General features: G+C 42.0%; 1 protein-coding gene across 1 annotated transcript in view; it reads right to left on the reverse strand.

The window, feature by feature from the left end:
- Nucleotides 1-20,439, reverse strand: part of ACOT12 (acyl-CoA thioesterase 12) — a 42,158-nt gene extending 21,719 nt beyond the window's left edge. Inside the window, exons 1-6 of the mRNA XM_048850006.2 lie at nucleotides 19,971-20,439; nucleotides 15,194-15,263; nucleotides 10,520-10,580; nucleotides 8,280-8,381; nucleotides 5,743-5,887; nucleotides 4-160 (exon numbers count right to left, since the gene is read on the reverse strand). Of these exons, the coding sequence (XP_048705963.2) occupies nucleotides 4-160; nucleotides 5,743-5,887; nucleotides 8,280-8,381; nucleotides 10,520-10,580; nucleotides 15,194-15,263; nucleotides 19,971-20,106 (671 nt within the window). The 5' untranslated portion in view covers nucleotides 20,107-20,439. The remainder of the gene's footprint in view (nucleotides 1-3; nucleotides 161-5,742; nucleotides 5,888-8,279; nucleotides 8,382-10,519; nucleotides 10,581-15,193; nucleotides 15,264-19,970) is intronic.
- Between the last annotated feature and the right edge of the window lie 4,698 nt (nucleotides 20,440-25,137).

A 25,137-nucleotide genomic window follows, 5' to 3' on the forward strand; every position in this document is an offset into this window, starting at 1 on the left:
TACCTTGCTGAAATAGTAGCTACTGTCTCCATCCATGCCATAATCTGGCCACCAAATGTATTTCCATGATGGTTTGCATGAGGAGGCAGGACAAGTTCAATGCTCTGCACATGGGTTAGATCAGTTGAAATAGTATCTTCCTCTGTATTGCTTACATTATCTGAAACATGGTAACACTACATTAATGGGATAGTTAAGTGAGTAGAGTTATTAGCTGTCCCAAGAGGGGAATATACCCTTTCCCCATCATTGTAGGGATCTATCGGCTTTTGGTACAATTTTAAAAAATGATTGTAGGGAGAAAGAAACCCACACCAGGGAGTGCCTGAAGCCAAAAGGCTGCTCCTTCTTTCGATAATAGCAACAGCCTGAAGCTCTACCAAGGTGCAAGGGCACCATAGCCTCTTGTCTGACAAGGGGGCAGAATGGAGAGAAACAGAACACCCTGGGGGCAGATCAAATTCTGTTAGGAGGGATGAGAATCTATCCTTCATACAAAAGCTATGTTAAAAGCACACATTCAGGGACCCAGACAGGTATGCAGCTCTCCTAATTGAAAATGTAGGCAACCTATGTATGCCAGTAAATTTTCATTATTACTCTACTTAATCTGCAATGTGTTTTATAAGTAAGTACAGTTTATTATATACTTTTGATATGAGTTGCAGTACTAAAAATTGCAAAACATGTGGATTTAAGACTGTAGAAAATTATTGTATCATGTTGTACTGTATTACTTGTGAAATAGTGTGTGTTCATTAAATACTGTATTATAGTGAATAGCCATGCACTGGGGGCAGAGGTAGGGTTGTGTGCACAACAGTAACATTGCCAATTCATCTTTCAAGTGTTTAACCATACAACCGTAGCATTCTCTTACTGAAACTATTGCAATGGACTTACACGTGTATTTTCATCATCAGTATGTAAACATACTCATAAATATGCATATTACACAAGGTCTAATTAAGAATCTAGGGATAAACTGAACCCTTGTGTAACTCAATGAAGGTACATCAGGGATGAATTTGGCCCCCCAATGTCTTGTGTGAGAGGACTTAAAGATCACACTCTTTTAGGTCTCAAGTCAGCTACATACTCAAGCATATGCATAACTTTAAGGATGTGAGTTGTCTTACTGAAGTCACTGCTTAAAGTTACATGTGTGTTAAGTACCTTGCTGAATCAGGGTCTTGACTGTAAGGTGCTCTGAATTTAAAAAAAAACAGTCTTTGTATTTTCAGTTACATCTTGATATAATAATTTCAAGTATCAGATGTGTCAGTCATTCCAAGCATGGAACAACTTCTGCACCACAGGATTTCATATGACCCGAATTATGTCTTTGGCTTCTGCCCTAGTAAACTGTGGTTTACGATAATCAAATAACCATTTGGATGGCTGATTACCTTGCACTTTGGATCTACTTAAGGAGTTGTTTTAGAGTAACAGCCGTGTTAGTCTGTATTCGCAAAAAGAAAAGGAGTACTTGTGGCACCTTAGAGACTAACCAATTTATTTGAGCATAACGAAAGCTTATGCTCAAATAAATTGGTTAGACTCTAAGGTGCCACAAGTACTCCTTTTCTTTTTAAGGAGTTGTATAACTTGCATTCAGAAGACAAACTTCATTTTCTTGCTTGATGTATTTTGTATATATTTGGAAGCTAACAATCTTCACATATACTAATCTCATTTTTTATCCTATTTTACTTTTTATATGTCACTGTAGATGTTGAACTGCTGTGACCAATTGTAGAAAATATATAGAAAATTTCCCTAACGCAGCTAGGGCCATGGAGACTGAACTTACTACTCTCTGATTGCTCTTTGGTGGCCTCAGTTTTCCTACCAGAAAGGTATCATCATGACAATGTAAAGTGTCCATCCTGAGTCCACACAACCCAATTAAATTGTGAACGCAAGTATTATATTTATAATAGATGTTGTTTTTCCCTGTAGATAATTTATTTGTGACTGAAGTTCATAAACAGAGATGTGTACTTCAGACTGTAAATACCAGAAAGTTTCTTAAACACTTGTGAATAATTTTATGTTTTTGGAAGGGAATACAGCGACTTTGATTCATGTCATTTCAGGACAGAGATAAGTCTGGGAAATAGAGGCAAATCTAGGTGAAGAAAGAAACCAGTTAAGCTTTCAGTATTTTTCTTTTGGTCACATGAATGCTCTGCACTTTTCCTGCCAGGATTTAGATTACCACTCTGAAGAATTTTTCTTGTTTCTTGAGAACAATCTCCTCACATGCACATAGTTCCTATTGATTTATTGGAAAGTTATAGGCATCAAGCCAAATGGATTTCTCCTCCTATGTGTGTCTTAACTGGTGCTATTGGACTTTATTTCTCCACTGCAAAATGCAGCTGGAAGTATGAATGAATTCTATAAAACCCTTAAAAAAAACCCCTAAACCTGCAAAGTAAGGGTATTTCTACACAAGGGGCTTAAGCCAAAGTGCTTTTATGAGCCTCAGGTAACTCGCTGTATTCAAGTCATCCCAACAGTGTGCCCACAGAATGCCTGTTCTGTTTTCAATCTGCACCGTGTGAACACATGGCAGCAACTTTTTGTGAACTGAGAACATAGCATTCTCTGGGGATAGCCCACGGTCCTTTGCTTTGCTGCTGAGCATTGTGCGCCCTGGGATTGTTTTCACTGTGAATTGTGGGAAGCCATGTTAGTTCACATTTTTAAAAAAATCCCGTATTGTCTCTATCTCTGGCCCATTGACTCGCACCATTTTAAAGTTGCTGTCAGCCAGCATAGACCACCAATGCTCTGAGCCACTGTGGTGGCAGGCATCAATATGCACAGGCTGCTTGGGCTGTATTACAGCACTCAGAGCCAGATGAATTCTGCATTGGACTTCACCTGTCTCACCACCATGTGGATGATGTGGGAGCAGGAGAATATTCTATGGCAGCAGCAGGATAATCTACAGTGGTGGCAGCAGGATGAGGCAGACGAATAGGAGGATGCCAAGCTGTTGGAACAAGAGGACCAGTTTCTGGATCACCAACAAGCATTCAGTGCTATTTGGAATGCAGGAAACCAGTGTGGATCGATGGGAGAGGGTCGTTCGGAAGAGCTGAGATGACCAGCACTAGCAAGAGAACTTCAGGATGCGGAGGGCCCAGGACATTACTGGTGGCTTTGCACACATGGCATTCCCAAGCTATACTGGGGCAACTGATGGAACCCATGTGCCTATCATTTGCCTCCCCCACCAGAGTGCAGAATTCCGAACAGAAAGGGGTATTGGAGCACCATACAGAATGGTGGTCAAGTGTGCCTTTGGCCTTTGAAAGGCAGATGGTGCTGTTTATGGAATAGGTTGGAAGCAACAGCGAAAAAACGTTCCAGCCATTATATCTGCACGTTGTGTTCTGCACAATATTGCTGAGAGCAAGGGGGGAAGCCTTAATGTTGGGTGGGAGAGGCCAAGGAGTGGAGACTTGCTCAGATGTTCGAGCAGCAGCAAGGTGTCCCACAGAAAACATAAATACAGAGGGGAATGTTGCCAGTGAGCCTACTGTTTGTGTTCTGAGTCACAGGCCTGCCCATGTTAGCTTGTGGTGGGGTGGAGTGGATTGGGATGCAGCCACACTTTCCTTGGCCATTGCCACAATCTTCTGGGAAAGCTGCATTTCTTTCTTCTTCTGGGTCCTCATGTACAGCCTCTACCACTTAGCCAGCCTGGTTTTCCCCTATGATTCCGCCATTCTGACATCTTGTCCCACGTCTTCCTTTTTCTCTCCTTCAGGTTGGCCATCCTGTCAGCAGTACACAGAAGCCCTGTCCTTGATGATCTGGCAGTTGAAGGTGCTGTGGTTTTGGGAGTGGGGGGAAAAAGAGTTGTTTATTGTTCATGTCACAGACAAGTCATGACAGCTTTTTTTAGTAGGTACAGTATATGTGACTTTATCTCCAGCTGAGACTCTTCCCATTTTGGGGGGAACCTCAGAGATGGTAACTTGTGTGAATATTTGGAAGGTGCTGAATGCATTTGGATTTCAGTCTACTGTGTCTGCTTTCATGCTTTTAGGGATGGGGTGATTGGTTTGTTCCAGGTTTGTTTTTGCAATTTTGTTTTTGTGCCATATGCTCCTCTTCGGAATTAGAGGTTTAAAGGGAGGCTCATGGGGGGGGGGCGGGATCTGGATAGTAATTCCTTCTGTCTGACCATTAAGCTGTGAGATATTTCTCAGTGTTAAGTTCTGCTATGACTCCCCTACAGACACGGAGAAAGTGTAGAAAAAACAGATAGAGTCCTGCAATGACTGTCAACTAGAATTCATGTTACAGAGCATTTGTACTTCAGTGAAGAATAGTGCTTTTTGTGCCTTCACCAGGCATGCAGTGTGCATTTATACCTCATGAAAACTACAAAAACTAACCAAATTTCTTTTCCTGTAAGCCCTGTTTCAATGAAATGTTGAATTTCGCACAAATGAATGCTTTCGGTGTTTGAATCTGCCACTGGAGGGGAGCAGAGAGGGACAGGTACCTTCTGTGATTGCACCATGCTGGTGGGTGCTATTTTGAAACAGAACAGAGAGGGTGGGAGGAAGGCGGGGGCTCTTAGCTCACATCAGCCAACAATAATAATAAATAATACATTGTAAAGATAGCTGCTTACATGCTGCAGTTCCCTCCAGGGAATCTGACTCTTCAGTCCCAGCCTGGGTTTTTGGATGGGACTCGGGCTCAGCCAATGGAAGGGTCCATTGTAGCAAGGCAGGACTGGAGCTTACTTTCCAGCTCTTCATCATCAGGTTCCTGAGACACAAAAAGATCCTGGCTCTCAGGGGGCATTCTCCAGCTCAGCCTCCAGTGGGTCGAGCCAGTCATCCTTGGTGGGGGGGAGGAAGAGTGTGGGCAGCATCTTGGATGGGTTGTACTATAACTGTATAGAATCATGTCCAGTTCATCAAAAAATGGTCAGGTCACATGTCTTCTAACAGATTGTCTCCTCTTATTCCTCATTCCAATGCATTTTTTTCTGAGCTGCTTGTTCTTTATCCAGCACTGGTTGGCGTCCCAGTCATGACCCCTCTAGGACATCTGCTTTGCAATGTCCACACAAAGTCCTTATTCCCGTGGCACACCACAAGAGCTTCCTGCACTGACACTTCTCCCCAGGTGGCTGTGAGATCCAGGATCTCAGCACAGCTGCAGCTAGATGTGTGAGGCATGCTGTGGGACTTCTGCAATGCTATGTGGTTGTATTGCCAGAATAATGATATACTGGGATCGATGAGCAAAGAGGCATAAAAAAGTGGTGCACAGCAGTTGCGTGTGCATGATCGAAAGATCTAACTAGTCCACTTCGCAAGAGTTCTCAATAAATGCAGAGTTAGTTCACAGTAATGGGTTGCATCGTCTGTATGCAAGGTTTTCAAACCAGATTAACTCAATTTGATCCAGTTTTAAACCCCCCATGTAGGCAAACCCTAAGTGAAAAGTAAATGTGAAATGATCAACTCACACTTGGGCCCTGATCCTGCAACCTTATACCTGGAATCCTGCAGGATAGAAGGACAGAGAGAACCATCATGGAGAGTTGTTGTCCTCCACACCCTCACAAACCTGGCAAGCCCCTTGCTAGCCTCTGGATTCTTATCCTCCAGGGTTTTTATATGGTTTTGCCCCTAGTCTGAATTGGTCGCTTGGGCTCCCCTCTATTTGCCCATAATTACTGGTTGTGTCTGCTTTACTGACCACAGTGATAATCTTCCATATTACTCTCTTGCATTAGGGTCTCAAAGACATGTTCATGGTCCAGTCGAATTCTTCTTCTCTCAATAGCCAGACTATGCTCCAGATGATCTTGTGGAGACAGAAGCTTCACTGGTTTTAAGTATACCTACACAAATGAAAAGAAGCTCTCATGTGACTGTATAATCATACCTAAGTGTGCTCTGAACTGCACTTTGAGCCAATGCCATTTAAAAAATACACTGGCATCAGCATTCTCTAGAATTCTTGAGTGTAATTTCTGCAGTACAGCAACTCATATTACTACAGATGAGGAAAGAGTTAAAGTTCAAGTAATTACGCAATATCTAGGTTTTCACTTTTAGTCCAGAGTCATTTGCCAAAATTCAATGACAAGGTGTTTTTGTTTTGAAAAACTAAAAATACAATCAACTCACCAAAACCTATTTTGTTTAAAATGCTTCACAGAAAACAAAACTGGAAATGCATTTTCAAGTTATTCTGAGGATTTAATATTGTGTGTTGTGTCCCAGTTGCGCATTTATCCCCTACCACTACTTGTGCTCAGATACGCTCCTTTGAAAATGCCTTAGCAGCACACTTTTACAAGCTGTTTTTCTAACACTCTCCTGCAGGTGAAGCCCTTCTGCCTCCAAGTGTATTTCCCTTTTCACACACACTGCATGTGCAAAATTCATTTATGCCTATGGGTAGAATTGGTCAGTTTAATGGCACAAACTGTTTGAACAATGTTATCTAAACAGGGGACAGACGAAAACAGCTGAGTTGCAAGGAACAGCTGCTTTCTGTACCCAGACCTATCCTATGGTCCCTTCCATCTAGGCCCAGAAGCTTCAACAAGAACAGAGTCAACACCCTGCTGCTCCATGTGGGTGACAGTGGTTCCACTGTACCTCCACCCCAAATCCTCTTGTCAACTTAGAGGCTTAGACTTAGAGGCTTTGTCAGGGAACCTGGTGTGTCTCTAGCCACCAGCCACTACCTATGGCCAAAACCGCCTCTCCCCTGGACCTACTGTCAGCAGGGCATAGGGCTACACCAGTTTTCCTCACTTCATGTTCTCTCTCTCAGCTTTGCCCTCCCCCTTTCTAAACAACTCTGCCTCCTTCTCCTGTGGGGATGTTTGTATCATCAATCCCTGATAACACTTCTCTGCCTTTGATTCTTTTCTCAAACCAGCTCCTTTCCTCCACTTCCATCCCTACTCAGAATCTTGCCAATTTTTTCTTAAAACAAAATTTCCCTCCCTTCCAGCAGAGTTAGGTAGTCATAGGGTTACCATATGTCTGGGCTTTCCCAGACATTGCCTCTTTTTTGATCCTCCGCCTTCTGTCTGGGCAGATTTTTCAAATAAGAGGCAAGATCCAGGTTTTTTGTGGGGCAGATTTTGCAACTCAGAAAGAGCCCCAATTGGTCCCTCCCCTGCATCGACATCTGATTAGTACCTCGCCGATCCCTCGCTCCCAGCCCTGGGGGTGGGGTGGGGAGAGCCCCATAGGGAGGTGCTGACTGATGGCTGTTGCTGTGTCCTGGGTCTGAGCCAGACCCAGCAGTGACACTGCCCCCCACCTCAAGAATGAGAACACAGGTACCCCCTCCAGCACCCCAGGTTCCCCCTCCAGCACCCCCCAAATACCACTCCAGTACACCTACACACACCTCTTCCAGCAGCCTCCAGATACCCTATCCAGCACCTCTCAAATACCCCCCAGAACACACACACACCCTTCCAGTATTCCCCAACTGTAGCCCCTCCCAGCTTTCCCCTCCCCACCCCCCCAGAGGTGTCCTCTTTTTGGGAACCTTAAACATGGTAACCCTAGGTAGTCATTCTTCCCTCTTCCCAAACTTGTCTATAAAGCAACAACAACAAAAGTATAATAAATAAGTGGGCTTTTAAAAAGGTATAAAAAGTTAAAGTTGTTTGCTCCAAATGCTGAAATTCTGATGGATTTTGAATTGAGGTCTCAAATTCTCCTGCTTGAATGGCTGCCCATTCAACTAATCTTAGTTAATCATCATCAGTTTCATCCTGAAATGACCCGTTTGGAATGTTGAGCTAAAGAGGCGTGAACTAAGGGGTTGGACACAGGATCAAGCCAATAATAAATAATAATACAGAGTATTTATATAGTACTTTAATGTTCAAACATTAACCAATTAATTTAGCCTCTAAACTTTTTCAGGCAGGTTTCATTTTACGTTTGGAAATATCTGTTTTACCAACTCTGTCAGTAAAGTTGGGATAAAGATGCCAATTCTAGTAAGGAAGAACTTGCAAAAATTAAAAAGTAAGGACCTATAAAGTGGCAGAAAAATAGCCCATCATGAGGTCATAGAGAAGGTCTTTAAAATATTCTTACAGTCTGGACTTCACATTATTTTTTTGTCATCAGATGAAATGAGTGGATAATATCATCTTTTTTTTGTTGTTGTCAGTTTCACAATAATCAAACGAGACATTTCCCAAAATCTCTTTTCATGCCAGGATTAAATGATTTCTAAATTAAATGAGATACCTTTTCATCACCAACTGGTCTTACTACATATGTAGAGAAAGCCACACTAATAAGTTTCTGAACACTAGTCAAAATATCCTGTACTGTAACCTTGACACCAACCTAAAATGAAAAAGAAAGTTGCCACATTGTTAATTTCTAGATAAAACATCAAGTCACAACACTTGTAGAAATAACTGTTGTCTTGAGCTTACATCTTAAAGGAGTAGAATGCACAGACTTTTCACTAATGTCCTAGTATCACCAATACGCTTCATGAATATTTAAAGCCATGGCAACATATCTGTAAATGGAGGCTTAGCAGAACCTCTAAAAATAGTACAGACATTTAAATTTGGCTTTATGAAGTATGACTTCCATTTACTTATGTGCCATTTTAGTACCCTGCTTGAATCTTTAGAAGCAGTAGGACTTGCATCAGCAAAAATCTGTACAACTCTATAAAACACAATATGAAGTGAATGACTAGAAAGCTGGCTAGATTGTCGGGCTCAACGGGTAGTTATCAATGGCTCCATGTCTAGTTGGCAGCCGGTATCAAGTGGAGTGCCCCAAGGGTCGGTCCTGGGGCCGGTTTTGTTCAATATCTTCATAAATGATCTGGAGGATGGTGTGGATTGCACTCTCAGCAAATTTGCGGATGATACTAATCTGGGAGGAGTGGTAGATACGCTGGAGGGGAGGGATAGGATACAGAAGGACCTAGACAAATTGGAAGATTGGGCCAAAAGAAATCTGATGAGGTTCAATAAGGATAAGTGCAGGGTCCTGCACTTAGGACGGAAGAACCCAATGCACAGCTACAGACTAGGGACCGAATGGCTAGGCAGCAGTTCTGCAGAAAAGGAGCTAGGGGTGACAGTGGACGAGAAGCTGGATATGAGTCAGCAGTGTGCCCTTGTTGCCAAGAAGGCCAATGGCATTTTGGGATGTATAAGTCGGGGCATAGCGAGCAGATCGAGGGACATGATCGTTCCCCTCTATTCGACATTGGTGAGGCCTCATCTGGAGTACTGTGTCCAGTTTTGGGCCCCACACTTCAAGAAGGATGTGGATAAATTGGAGAGAGTCCAGCGAAGGGCAACAAAAATTATTAGGGGTCTGGAACACATGAGTTATGAGGAGAGGCTGAGGGAGCTGGGATTGTTTAGCCTGCAGAAGAGAAGAATGAGGGGGGATTTGATAGCTGCTTTCAAATACCTGAAAGGGGGTTCCAAAGAGGATGGCTCTAGACTGTTCTCAATGGTAGCAGATGACAGAACGAGGAGTAATGGTCTCAAGCTGCAGTGGGGGAGGTTTAGATTGGATATTAGGAAAAACTTTTTCACTAAGAGGGTGGTGAAACACTGGAATGCGTTACCTAGGGAGGTGGTAGAATCTCCTTCCTTAGAGGTTTTTAAGGTCAGGCTTGACAAAGCCCTGGCTGGGATGATTTAACTGGGAATTGGTCCTGCTTCGAGCAGGGGGTTGGACTAGATGACCTTCTGGGGTCCCTTCCAACCCTGATATTCTATGATTCTATGACTAGTGAAATGCTTTACTAGTTCATCTGAAACAGACATGACATGCATCAAGTCTTTGGTCTTTAGGATTTTTAGAACACTTTGGAATACATTCTCCCATCGATGCATTCATATGACTCCCATTACAGCTAATGGAAATTGCACAGGGGCACAGAGAGGAGAAGAGACCACTTGAGGTTCAGTTCTGATTTCAGGTAGGTGACTGAGCAATGCATTGCCATGTCTGTTACAACATAAGCAATAAGTGACATTGACACATCTGAGATAAGGATCTTTGTGTCATGTATTTCAAAAACATTAAGAAATCCACCTATTCTGTGAGCCTTTCTAGCCATGGACCCTGATCCAAAGCCTATTGAGGTCAATGGGCTTTGGAATGGGCCAATATTGACTATCTACCCCACTTTATATTTTGTTTTGTATTACGCTTGCTAATGCCTTTAGACCTTAACCTCTTCAGGAGACCTTATATTAGTCTGGCATAGCTCACCCATTGGACAGCAATGTGCTATAGAAATATAACAATCATTTAGGTGCACTTGTTTCATATGAGGATGATGCACATTTTTTATTTAAGAATCTTCATTAAGCCCCTTCTGAAATTAATACTAAAGTTACAGTGCTAGAATCTTGTTCCATTATCTTTCTCCTCCTGCCTCTCTGTGCAGCAATTTGTTAAAGAAATAATTATAAAAATGAGAAATGAATATCACTTACTTCCATGCTAGTAGTGAATGCTCGGTTTACCTTTGCTTTGATGATGATAATTTGTCCAACTCTGTTAAGACAAGTGTCATCTCATTAAGTTGCACAATTATTACATGAACTGCACTATGATCCAACACCCACTAAAGTCAACCAGGGCCCTTCCATTAACTCCAATGTGCTTTGGATCAGGCTGTATAAACATTTGTCATTTCAGAGATCTGGCTGTGCAACATAATGGAATACCACCAACGGTAAGCAATATTACATGCCAATGCACGTGTTACTGATAATGCACAAGGCCAGTAAATTATGTGCAACAACAAGTAGTTAATTGTAGAAGTTTTTCTCAAATCAAACTTTACTGGGAACTTCAATAAAGGAGCTGCTGAACCAAACTGGAGTTATTCAGAAAACTGTATAGACTTAATGAGAGTACCTTTATATTAGAAATATACCTATATGCACCATTATGCTGTTATGCCATTACACACCAATCTCAAGTCCAGTCAGACTGGATTTCACTTTTAAGTACACAGGCACATATGCGTGTGAGGTTTGTTAAATCAGTGAGTGTACATATATGCACAATTGCAAAAGTGGGTACTGATATCTCATTTCTCAAGCTATGCGTAGGCTGATAGGGCAGAATTCACTTTCTTCCCCACAAACAAACCCAAAGCAGGCTCTGTTCTGTGATGCCCTGAGAATGCACTCTCCAAATTGTGGACAGGGCCAGGGTTGCAGCATGCGTCCTCTGTGGCTGATATTCCAACAGAGAAACTTAAATAGCAAATACTGTCTCTTCACTTTGTTAGATCCTCAGTGGATGTAAACTGGCATAGTTCCACTGACTTCAATGGAGCTATGCTGATTTACATCAGCTGAGGATCTAGCCCAATGTATACAATGGTGCATAAACAGGATACAGTGGGCCTCAGCTTTAGTAAATCAACCTAATTCCATTGAAGTCCATGGAGCTAGATGCATTTACACTATATGGGGATCTGGCCCAGTGTGTTTATTAATTAAACTTGGAAGAAATGGTAAAGGGATAAAATTTGTTTAGGTTAAACTAAGGGTCTCAAATTAATCATCTCACTTCCAGTCTTTTGGAAAATCATTCCGGTGGAAAATTCTCAACCATCTTAGAAACAATGAAGATGGTGGCCATCTTTGCTGGGGGCAGCATCTCTTTCATCTGCAAAGGCCTAAGGAAGACAATAGCCATCTTGCTGCTTTATTGCTACTGACAGTGATGGGATGGGATGGGAGCCATTTTGGATAAGGGCAAAACTTCACATTTTGAAGGAAGAAATCAGAAATTCATGAGTACCCTTACAACAACTAAATATTGTGAGTGTTAACACTGTTGAATAATTTGGTCTGTTACTAATAATACAGATAAGGAGACTTTTTAAAAATATGATTTTTATCTTGACAGTGTGCCTTTAAAGTCTGAAAAGCTTTTGCTTAGGAGACCATAAAAGGATGCTTCATCCAGAAAATTGACAACAAATTCTATTTCTAAACAATAACTATTTTTCCCTGCAGTGAAACTTGTCTCTATTACAAAAATAATTTCAAACTATTTTGCTGATCTTGTAACATTTATATTCTATTCTGAGGATCTTTTGGAACATTAGAAGGGGCCAAATTCTTCACTGGCAAAAACTGGAGGAAATTGTGTCTATGTGGAAGGGAAATATAAGCTCTTGAGTAGGTGCTAGTCCTGCTCTCCATACTGCTCCTAGGCAGTTGAGTGAAATATGGATCTACAATCTCTCTGAGTCCTGCAACTAGGCAGAACTAATTTATGTGGATCAAAATAGCCACTGGGTCCTAGAATTTGGGAACGAGGATGGGCACAAAGCAGTTTTGCCACCCCCAATCTCATTCATGTCACACCTTCCTGTCCTACTTATGCGCCCTGGCATAAGAAATCAAAGGACTGGTCAGATGTGTGTGTCTCAGGCAGAAATTTGCATAAACTGAATTTGGGTGTTGTGCACAAAATTCCTCTGCTCCTCCTACTGTACTGCACAAGTCAGTGCAGGCTTGCCTCCTGATTGCTTCTGATTTTCTGGTTCTCTCTCATTCTGCTAAAATGAAGAGGTTCAAGTTGGTCGCCCTTCCCTTTCCCAATATGGCAGAGAGACTAGTGTTCAGTCATTTTAGAGGCCAATTTCTGAAATGATATTACAAGCTAATTCCATGACATTTTTAGAAGCAGTGAAATAATCTTCATTATCTTTATTTTTTTAATATGTTGTACAGGTAGATTCCTCTAATTTGCTGCCCGGACATCGAAGGTCACAACATTTCTAGCAATCTGATTTGTGGGTGTCTATAAGGCAGACTTTGCAATATGCAAAGGTGGGGAAAGAAGAAATTAATTGCCTTCTCCTTTGGTCCCACTCTCAGAATGGGATATATGAGTTACAAAGCTTGCCTCAGACTGAGGGCCTCTGAAACAATGGGACTCCAAGAAGCTGCCTCTCCTTCAGCTGGCTCTGGGCATTTGAATGGATGTTCAAGAACACTGGTCATAGAACACTGCATTTTAATTGATGGGAACATTTTGAAATGTACCAGACTGAGAGGTTTTGGTGGGGATACATGGTGAATAAAATAATTTAAATCAGATTATTTTAAATCATACAGTGCTCATGCTATTACTATGAGCTCACACAATGCAAAAAGACAAGGAGCAGGAATTCATTCTTTGTCTTGGCATAAAACTAACTTTCCCAGTATACAGTTTAAGTTGCAGAAATTTCAGTTTCAAAGTCAACTGAAAAGAAATAGTCACAGAATAGATACCTCTTCCCAAAAGATTTGGTAAGCTAATGTAAGTGAATGAAACATTAAAGCAGGAAACACTACACACTATAATCAAGGTTAAAGGGGATAGTTATTAATTATATGAGAAGTTTAATTAAATCTTCTTAATTATACATGTTCAGCACATCACATGGTAAGCACTACTCCTCTCAGGATGTTAAAGCTGATCTATGGCTGAAACACAGTTAAAATATTTAAGGTCTAATTCTGCTCTCAGTTATAAGCGTGAAAATTCCATTGAAGTCCATGAGGGTGGCATCTCTGTACCTGAGAGAAAAATGTGACACTTAGTTCGTTTGTAGTACCTTTTGTTCACAGCTTTCCAGAGAAGTGGTTTTCATTAGAAAGCAAAATGGAAAAGACTGTAGTTGGGAAGAGGACTCTTGAGACTGGCTTTGTGAGGGAAGTCAAGGACCTCTTAGGTCTCTTCCATGTGGCAATGTTTATGCATGTCTCTTCTCAATCTTACTCCTGGCCATAGGTGAATGTGGGTTTAGGGGGCCTGATATTCAGCACTATGAGTGCACAAATGTGTGCTTATTCTGAATGCACAATTGCCAATAGTTACTGCAATTACACCACTTCTGTAATCTTGCTGACAATTACCCAGCTTTATGTGCAACTGTGATAATTGCAAACTCCGCTACAAGGATTGCATCAAGTGGCACATGCAGTCTGCCAGGCTGGACTTAATGATATGGGAGGATATGGCCCACGACAGGCAATTTTGGCACTCCACTACAAAGGAAGCAGAACGAGTAACAGAATATTATCATGCCACCTTGGCCAACAGGAGAAGGGAATGTATACACTAACTTGGCCTGGCACGTCTTCCTGAACCCTACATGTGGAAACTGATTTCTAGTCATAGTCATACTCGAATACGAGCAACAGTCATTATTATTATTATACAGTTCTGAAGACAGGGCCCATTCCATATATCCTGCCTTCTAAGAATTCAATATTGTAGCTCAGCACTTATAAGATGTCAATGTTCCAAGGGTTAATCTTTTTTTTTTAAACCTAGCTACATCCAAAAGTACATTTTTGTCCTGGCTCAGTGCACTAGTGGTGCAGTGGGCCAGACTCTTATAATGCAGTAGCAAATTTGGTATCTATATTTTTTAAAATGGGAGTGAATCTGAACAAGAACAATGCCTTTTTTAAAAATAAACTCTTAATTAAAGATTTAATGTATGTTCCCCATTGTTAATATCAACTGCAAACAGTTGGCACTTACAGCACAAGACTTTAGCCTTAAGAAATCTTAGTTCCCTGGCTGAGAAAGAGTTAAAGCAGAAGTGAAAGATTTTTTAACCCCTGCACTATCCTGTGGATTCACTATACATACAGAGTTTGCAAATATAAAATTCCTCTTTTATGACTTTCTGTTACATGGATAATTTTTGTAACCAGCTGAAGAACAAATAAAAAGAAAAGAAAGAAATTGAAAGAGAGCTCGCACCTTTCAAAAATTCACACAGCATCTATAATTGAATGTATTCCTCATTCAAAAATGAATAAAAAAATGGCTCGTAGTATTCATTTTAACCAGGGGCAAAAGTCATTGGGCCTTACGTTTCTGACCTGTTTTCTAGTTTATAGGGTCAAAAGTAACTACAGTTTATTTTAGACTTTGTGAATTTGATCTTTGCCTTCCAACAAATGGGAAAGTTAAGCCCTAGCACCGTAGGCAAATTTCTAGAATGAACCCTGTGCCTGTGGGGAAATCATTGAACCACTATCTCAGATTTTATATGCCTTGGTTAATCTCTGTTAAATAGAAAAGAAAAAGAGGACTCTAAACTGATAAGGTTTGATAATTACTATACAGGGTTCTACCTGGCAGTCTCTTCAAATTGTATGTCATCCACTGACGCTGTCACACAGGACACACCAGCATGTTTTTCAGCTTCAAAGAGAGAGAGATAAGGTGCAGAGTTACTACACTAGATATACTGCTGCAAACATCTCACATATACATATATTGTAAAGCACAGTGGTCCTGATTCTCCTCTCAGTCACTTCAGTGTAAATCCAGAGTAACTCCCCTGATGTAAATAGATCAGAATCAGTGTTTACCAGGAAATATCAGGCCTGCATCAAGCTGGAGACCAGAATGGATTATTATAATGATCCCTTCCGGCCTTAAAATCTATGAATCCATGAAAATTGTGTGATCTTACTCTAAAAATGGTTAACTAACAATCCAACATAAGAGTGAGGAGAAGTACTTTGCAGTAGAAAAACATCATAAAGACCTGATAAAAAAGTATCATTGGCACTGTAATTGTAAAAAAAAAAAAAAAAAAAAAAGTATTTGTATCATTATCAGACAAATGTTACAGCCAAACAACTGAGCACAATGCTGATGAGAGTTAAAACATCATTTCAATTTACATATACTGACAAAAAAAATGAGTTATTTGTTTATCTGTGCTTAGATATCTTTGGAGCTGGCCAGTCAGTGCTTGGTGCAAGACTTAGGGAAAGGAAAGTTGGCTTTATGCTGACTGAGTCCAGGACAGTTCCCAGTGTAAATTAGAATAGTCAAAGGGCTTCTTTATTTACGCCTGGATTCTGACATTTTGGCAGCAGGGGATTACCAAGGCAATGCAGCACCTAAGCCCGTGCTCCCTATGCCAAGGGACTGTGAGAGGTGGTTGTGTAGGAATCACTATGGAAGACTATATCACTCAAGGATTCCCCTATGGAAGCGCTATATCACTCAAGAGGGAATTTTCAGGTGGCAGGATCTATTGGCTTTATAGCCACTTAGTGCTGCCAGATGCAGCAAAAAGCAGCTGGAGGAAGGTGGCTCTGGGTATTATAAAAAGGAAAACTGAAGGGATTTAAATCACATTTTTAGCTTAAGCTGTTTTTCCTTCTTGTTTGGCTTAACATCCTGGTGCCCCTGAGGCACCTTCTTCCCTTTAAAGCAATTCTTCAAACAGCAATCAATTAAAATAAGCCCCACTTGCTTTTCTCCCGAAGATAAATAAAGCTCTGCCATGCACTTGCTGCTATGACCATGTAACATTCTTGAGTTTTCTTTTTGATTTTTAAGAAACCAAATCTGTAGTCCTTATTCAGTGGCAAAACTTCCATTGATATTCACTGCCACCCAGGGCCTGCAGAGGGCCCTATGCATTACTTAAGCCAAGTGTTATTGGCTTAGTGAGTCCTCTTTTCAGGGGTAAATTTAATCCAAAGTGATTGTGATTTTTGTCTGGGTCGGGACTGAAGGACTGGGTTAATTCTATATTACTGCTTGAAGGACTCCATTCTCCTATCACCCCTGTTCCAACTTACCGATTCCCTCCCTCAGAAAAGTGTATGTCGGTATACAGATATCGCTCATGGTAATATCAGGACAAGTACATGACAAACCTATGTAATCATGTGATCTTATACTTTTAACATTTGTTCTTCCTTCCTTTAGTCCCACAACTGTTTGTTATTTTCATTTGTGTGAGTTTTGTTTGATATTTAAATAGTGACATATTTGTCTGTGAACTTCTGGTTGTTAAAATCATAAATAATAATATTAATATTTTAATGAGGAAGGCTAGTTTTCAGAAGGAAAACAACTCCTTTGCTCTTAGAGCATTAGAACTTGAAATCTTTCTCCATTATATAAATTAATAATTTGTGTGTATAGTGGGATTGCTTCTGTGATATTAATGAACAGTTTTCCAGTAAGTGTCACTAATAGGGACAACAAAAAGGGGAAAAAAGTGAAATACAGGGGCAGATCCTCAGCTGATGTAAATTGATATATCATATGATAAATTATATCAGTTGAGGACCTGACAATTCAAAGTAGGGAATTAATCTAACAGGCCTTCTTAGATTAGGCTTCTGCCTGTTAAAATAAGTAGTACTTGATACACCAGGTATAAGGGTAGAATACACAGCCCTGAATGACTATTTTTTTAGAAGAAGTAAAAAGCATGTTTATGAATAGCAAATAGCTACATACCTAGAGCAAACAGCTACATACCAGATTACTATGCAGGACAAATTCTCCAGCACCCTCATATCTTTCTATATATAAATAGTAGAATAAATAAAGCTGTTAAATCACTAAAAGTTGCAAATATCTACACAGTGGTAATACTACAGTGTATGGAGATGCTATTCAGACACAAGATATCTGCTAATCTCCTCAACGCTTATTATAGACTATTTGCTAATATATGGAGTGGCACCTGTAAATGAAGTTCATGGAGAGCAGAGATGGCAAAGAGTTGAATTTGCTTAAAATTTTAAATGTAGCACTGCAGTTTAAAAACAGCTAAATTGATAAACATGCATTGGCATACTGTATATACACACATATTCTGTATACTGTAGTTTGAGTATGGGAAACTCTGTACCAAATGGAAATCAATGCATTTAAAATTGGAAAGACAGAAACAGAACCTTCTGATCTCATTTGTCATTGTCTCACATCTTTCCACTTGTTCTTCCCCTTTTTCTACTTAAATGGGACCCCTTCATTTTTCTGTAATACCCTTGACAATCTTAACCTATCTATGGCATTTCTGAAGGCAGCACTTATCATATTATATGTAGGCAGAGTTCCTGGCAAACGGGTTTTCTCTGTCTCTCAGTTTTGACTGTACTCCACTAGTGCTTTTGTCTCCTTTCTTCCCATTTTTTTCTCGTCTATTTCCTTCATCCTTTTCTCTCTACTGTTGCCCTCTTCTCTTCACCTTTTCCAGAATCCTCTACCTACTCATCACATTGTAATCCTCCTCTCCTTCCCCTTTTCTCTCTCACCTATATGTCCCTTTCCCCAAGTTGTTACTTTCTTTTGATCCCAGGATTTTCCCTCTCTCATTACTGCTCCATGACATCAAACACAGTTTCATTTTAAGGGGTAATGGAATCCGTAGGGGTTATTTTAGTTGAGTAATCCATTCCTAATTGCTAGCATGAGTGAATTTTCCTCCTGGACTTCTTTCAGTAGTCTGTAGTGGGCTGACATTTCTTGTAAGCCTTTCTGGCATTACATTGCCACTCAGTCACAAGTTGCACAAGATCGCCTAGTAAAGAGGGAGGGCAAGAGAGGGTCTTCAGATGTTGGCTGGAGCCGCCCTTGAAAGAGAGAGAATTGGCAGATCCGGAACATATCCACCAGGATTTAGCAAATTATGTACAAGGGCAGTAATTTGATATCATGCAATTAAAAGAAAATAAAAATACCTGTAAACACAGCATCTATAATGAGCTCCTTACTATGTGAAATAGAGTTCCAAGGGAAGTGGTGGAAGCCCAGTGCTTTTGAACTTTTAAATGTGAAGTGGACAAAACACTATCAAATGTACTGATGGGAAAATCTTACATGATCTAAACCTCTATTCCACGTCTCATTCTATGGTTTAATTGAACAATTTTCATTCTGCTCCTTTCCCATAATAAAAGAAGCAGTGGGACATTGTGAAATTAAAAGGCTATAATTTTAAAAATGGGTGAGAAGAAATACTTTTTTCCAAGCAAATTACAATTCACTTGAGGAATGTATGGCTCCCGGGAATTGCTGAGATGAAGAGTTCTGTAAGAATTTTTAAAGAATTCAATATTTATATGAACAACCAGAACTTTTGCAGCTGGAATAGCTAGTTCATATAGTTACAATGGCTCTCAGTCCTCAAGCTCCAGGTCCTAAAATAGTCACTTAATGGGAACAATTTAGGAATTGTCTCTGTCCCTTCCAATAATATAGCTGTGTGTAATTGGCCTAATGCAACATATCCCCACTGCCGCACACAAACACCTTCTGAACCATCAAGTGTAGGTCACCCACTGCCAGAGGCAAGATACTGAACTGGATGAACTAGTTTCCAGCATAGGAACTCCAAGTATAAGTGGCTACGAATCCAAAGGATGGGCTCCTTCCTTCACAGCAACAACAATGCTCTCCAGCCCCATGGCTGGGCGCTCCAGTCTGAGCCATTACCTCTGGAGGGGGAGGAGGCTGCAGCCTGGCTGGACAACAGGCTCCAGGGAAGCCAAACTAGCTCCTCTTGCTGGTTTAACAAGAGCCCCTGGCAGGCCACGTCCCTTTCAGCTCCCAGGCAGGGCCAAGCCCAGCAGACACTGGAGTCCCCATCTCTGATGAGTGTCATCCTGCGCTGGAGGGACTATGCTTGAGTGATTAGAAGAGGGAGGAGCTAGAAGTCAGGACTCCTGGGTCCCTTGCCAGCTCCTCCCCCTGATTTGCCTTGGGAAGGTCCCTTCCCCCTGGAGTCATAGAATATCAGGGTTGGAAGGGACCTCAGGAGCTCATCTAGTCCAACCCCCTGCTCAAAGCAGGACCAACCCCAACTAAATCATCCCAGCCAGGGCTTTGTCAAGCCGGGCCTTAAAAACCTCTAAGGAAGGAGATTCCACCACCTCCCTCGGTAACCCATTCCAGAGTTTCCCTCCGTGCCTCAGTTTCCCCCTGCAGCCAACGTTCAGCCCCGCTGTCCGGCTCCGTGGCCGCGGGAGGCCCGCTGGAAGCGGCAGAGCGCTCCCCGGGGAGCGGGATGCTGCCGGGCCGCTGGAGGGCTTCCCAGGCCAGGCGGCAGCGCGGCGCTGAGCGCGGGCTGCCCGCGCGCCGGCGCCTTACCTGCCAGGCAGGCGGTGGCGTCGATCCACTTGAGGAGCTGGCCGGCGCTGAGCTCCCCGCGGTGCGTGGCGTGCGCGGGGAAGATGGTCTGGCACGTGTGCACCTGCCCGCTGCTCTCCCCCTCGGCAGGCTCCATGGCTCCGCCGGGGCCCGGGGGCGGCTGCTCCCTCCGGGGCCTCCCGCTGCGGGCAGGCAGCGCTGGCGGAGCCCGGGTTCCTTCGCCTCTTCCTGGCGCTGCTCGCACAGGGACCGTCCAGTCCCGTCCCGTGCCCCGGGCTCCCGTGTTGTGAGCTGCCCAGCGCGTTGCTGAGACTCAACGGCCCGCCGGTGCCCTGCGCTTTGCTCTCGGCTCGGCCGCCTCCTCCCTAGCCCCGCCACTGCACGGGAAAGTACTTCAACCCCGGGCGCGGTCCCTGCAGGCTCCCTGCTCTGAGCCGCCGCCGAGCCCTGCGGGGTAGGTAGGCGCTAGGGTGCATCTCAGCGCCCGTGCAAGGATGGTGAGTAGGGGTGAGGCCTGGCTTGAAAAGGCTCATCCTTCAGCCGATCTCCAGGTGAGCGGCATGGTGGAGGCATCCGGGATAGGGCTCTGAAAACACCACTCACCAAAAGCGAACAGTGTTAAGAACCATTAGGAAAGGGGTAGATAACGTGACAGCAAATATCATAATGCCACGATGGAAATCCATGGTACGCCCACACCTCCAATACAGTTCTGGTTGCCCCATCTCAGAAAGATATATTAGAATTAGAAAAACTGCAGAGAAAGGCAACAAAAATGATTAGGGGTATGTAAGAGTTTCCATAGGAGGAGAGATTAAAAGGACTGGGACTGTTCAGCTTAGAAAAGCGGAAACTAAGGGGGATATGAGAGGGGTTTTTAAAATGATAAATGATGTGGAGATAGTGAATAAGGAAGTGTTATTTATCCCTTCACATAACCAAAGAACCAGGGGTCAGCTAATGAAATTAATAGGCAGCAGGTTTAAAACAAACATTAAAAGGTACTTCTTCACACAATGCATAGTCAGCCTGTGAGCTGGTTGCCAGGGGATGTTGTGAAGGCCAAAAGTATAACTGGGATCCAAAGAAATATATAAATTCACAGAGGACAGAGCCATCAATGGCTATTACCCAGGATGGTCAGGGACACAACCCCATGTTGCGGGTGCCCCTAACCTCCAACTGCCAGAAGCACCTGGCATATGGCCACTGACAGAAACAGGCTACTGGGCTAGATCGACCATTGGTCTGACATGTGTGGCCATTCTTACATTCTTATTCAATATGCAGTGGCTGACACTAAAAGGTCAACATCTGCTGATGCACCACACCCTATGGAGGAAAACACTGGCCTCTTGGAGTACGTCTGCATGAGGATAAAAGACCCAAGACATGGAGTTAGCTGACTCCAACTTTGCAAGTCCCAGAGCTCAGGCTGCAGCCCTAGACCAAACATCTATGCAGCAATTTTTCAGCCCAAGAGCCTGACCTACATGAGCCCAAGTAAGCTGACCCAGGCCAGCCGCAGTATTTTTATCCCTGTGTAGACATACCCATAGATACCAAGCTGTGGTTGAGGAGTCTTACTATAAAGCAGTTAAGACATTTTCTTCTAACTTTAAACTAAATAACAATGGATCAAATTTTAGATAGAGATGGAAATCATTAGATCAGTGCAGACCGGAGAAACTTTGAATGGGGTTAGTGATCATTTTCATGTTAGATTAATAGCACCTAGCACTTTTCATCTGGGGAGCTCAAAGTGCTCCTTACAAAAGAGAACACGTATCATTATCCTCATTGGACATCAGAGGAAAGTGAGGCACAGACAGGTTAAGGCTTGCCAAGGTGAACAACGAGTCAATAGTAAATGTAGGCAAGGATTCCAGCTATCCTGACATCCAGACCAGTTCCCTATTCACTGAATCTCATTGTCACCCAGACTGTTTATACTTACAGCATTGCCTGGTGCTGCAAATACATTTTAGCAGGTCTTACTGCTGAAATATTTATAATCTGACATAATTTTTTTGAACTCTCACTCATATTGGCACAGCCTGACAGCACCGCCAATGTGTGTTGTATATGTAAGTGCCCCTTATCACTGTGAATGTTGATGTTTTTTCTTTTGACATTTGCCTCTGCAGTAATGACCCATAGGTCAAGCATCTCCTGGCAGTTAATAACTGGCTGGAGGTTTTGCAGAGGACCCATCCCAGGAAATGCCCATCTCAGGTGTCATTCCTCCTATTCTAAACCATTAATACATAAACACAGTAAAAAAAACAGTAAAATATTTGCCTTTGCAGGGTCATAGAGTCCTAAGTTCAACTGCAGGTTGCCATGGATACAGTGTTTGAGTTGCAGATATTATTTATTATGTATTACAATATTGCCTAAAGGCTTAAGCATATGAGGTGCAAGGGGGGAAGCATGGAGGTGTTTGTTGAAGAGGCAGAACTAATTGATGGAGAAGATTGGCATTGCTGGCAGATTGAAGGCAGCAGTCTATGACATGTTGAGATAACAGAGTGGACAAACAGAAAGGGCTAAATTGTGGAGGGCCTAAAAGAGAAGCTTGTATCTGATGCAATGTTAATTTTTTCCCAGCAGGTAAAAACCAGCACAGGCATCAGTAAAAAAGAGGATTTAATTCTCAGTGTTTCATGAAGTTTGAGAATTGTTTTATCCTTTAATTTTTAAAACCTAGCGACATCCTTTTCTTCATTAGTCCTTACCACAAGCTTTGCAAGTTTATTAAAAACATACGTGAATGAATTTACACACAAACGCATTTAAATGATGTTGAGGATCCAACTTTAATCCACAAAACAAGGAATTACTGAGTTTTAGGCTGATAAACCATCTTTGAACGGGCCTTACCAAGTCATAGTTTTGCAGTGCTGTAGAGATTCTCTTCCCTCATATTTGTTACCATCACTACACTATGGCATGATTCTTGCTTTTTTGTCAAACTACACTTATAGCAAGTTACAGCCAGTTTAGCATCACCTCAGAGGAAACAGATTCTCCCAATCTCCACTTCACTTACTTCTATTCTCTGTTGCTTCAGAATAAAGTTTGTTCTGAATTCTTCTACCCTTTTGGATCTGTGAAGCAAATAAAAGCCCAGAACAGGGTGGCATAGCTTTAGCCTTTGCTACCTGATGAACTGTGTATAAACTGTATGCAGCTGGTATTTCTTTTCCTTCCTTGTCTGCTCAGTCCAGATGATACAGAGTCAAGCGTCTAGCCTTTCAGGTCATGGATATAAGATCTCAAAATGGAGTTTCATCAGAGTGAATAGAACATTTGGATTTTTAAAAAACTTTTTATTAAGGCAAAGTTACAAAAAAAGGTTAACATGCTACATTGTACATTACTTATTCAGGTTCAGGTGAGTAGTCAAAGAACCTGGCTAAAGATTCTGGCTTGCTGGCTGGGGAGCCCTTCTCCTTTACGTACACTAAAAAGGATGAAATGTCTAAATACCTATCCTCTTTTTGGCACTTCTCTTCTGTATGTATTTGTGGCTAAAGCCTTTCCATTACAAGGATAGTCCATATTTTACTAAACTACATTTCCATAGGAGGAGGAGTCAATTTTTTCCAATAATGTGCAGTAATAAAGAAATTAATTTGTCGTTCTGTTGAAAATGTAGATCCTTTCCTGGAGCAATAAGTAGGCAGGACAGGGGATCTCTAGGAAGCCAGCATTTTGTCATAAAATTAATCTCTTTAATTGTTTCCTCCCCAAACCATCTAATTCCAGGAAACAACCACCACATGTACAAGTATGTTCCCCTTTCTCAGCAACCCCTCTAACAGTGCGCTTACATAGTAGCAAAAATATGATGGATCTTAACTATAGTCTAAGAACATAAGAACAGCCATACTGGGTCAGATCAAAGGTCCATCTAAGCCAGTATCCTATCTTCTGACTGTAGCCAATGCCAGGTGCCCCAGAGGGAATGAACAGAACAGGTAATTGTCAAGTGATCCATCCCTTGTCACCCAGTCCCAGCTTCTGGCAAACAGAGGCTAGGGATACCATCCCTGCCCATACTGGCTATTAGTCATTGATGGATCTATACTCCATGAACTTATCTAGTTCTTTTTTTTTCTAATGCCATCTATACAGTAATTTATAAAAAAATTTGTATGAGCTACACAAATTGAAGATGTAGTCCCCTTTTCCTTATAGAGACCCACTAGATCCATTTCTTTGTCTAACTCCCTCTCCCATCTTTTCATCTGGGTTGTTATCGACTTTTTTTTTAATCCAATTATATATATCTTAGAAATTGTACCTTTTGTTCCAGCTTTCGAGACCTAGACCAAAAGTGGTTAAAGGCTAGATAGAGCTGCCTTGTACCCAGATCTCACGAGAAAATGTTTGCCTTTGTAAATATTGAAAATACAGGATTTTTATATTACGTATATTATTACATATCTGTTGGTATGATTTCCAATCAGGACATAGGAACAACTGCGGAACTGAGCACTTTCAGCTCTTACCCACAATGAATAGTCACTTTGATATTTCCTAGGGATAAATTCCTGATTATTAATGAATGTTGCAAATGGAGAGGGCCTCAGTGACAGGAATTTAAAAAAATTTGTTCAAAATTGGTCTGGATAAAAGGGTGATTTTTTATTTTTTGTGGCCTAAATTGTCTAGGGGTATGATGCAGTGTTGCCCATTATTCCCCCCGTTGTTTTCTTTGGCAGTGGAACCATTTGTAGTAATATGAAAACAGGCCTTTGGTAAAAGGCATCTGTGATACTTCCTGGGGGCACCCAGGGTTGTGAGGCACCTCACTACCACCTGCCCGCAGAGTGAGGAAGCCTTGGTTATGGGGGTCAGCTTTATAATGTGCCAGGTCCCCAACCCCACTGGCCATAGGCAACACAGACATGGCCTTCCAGGCCTGTGCAGGCCACGCTCTCTCCCTCTCTCTCTCTAGGTTAGTGATAGGCACAATCCAACCCCTGAGTGGGTGGTAGGGAAGTGCTTGATAACCCTAGGTGCCCCAGGAAGCATCACAGCATCACAATGCCTTCTGATTAGAACACAAAATAGCACACAAACATCTTTTTATGGCAAATTACCCTCCAATGTGGAATAGTAAAAGACTTGGGGGAATGGAACAAATATGAAATTTCTT

The sequence above is a fragment of the Caretta caretta genome, chromosome 5, assembly GCF_965140235.1.
Source record: "Caretta caretta isolate rCarCar2 chromosome 5, rCarCar1.hap1, whole genome shotgun sequence".
Lineage (NCBI taxonomy): Eukaryota > Metazoa > Chordata > Testudines > Cheloniidae > Caretta > Caretta caretta.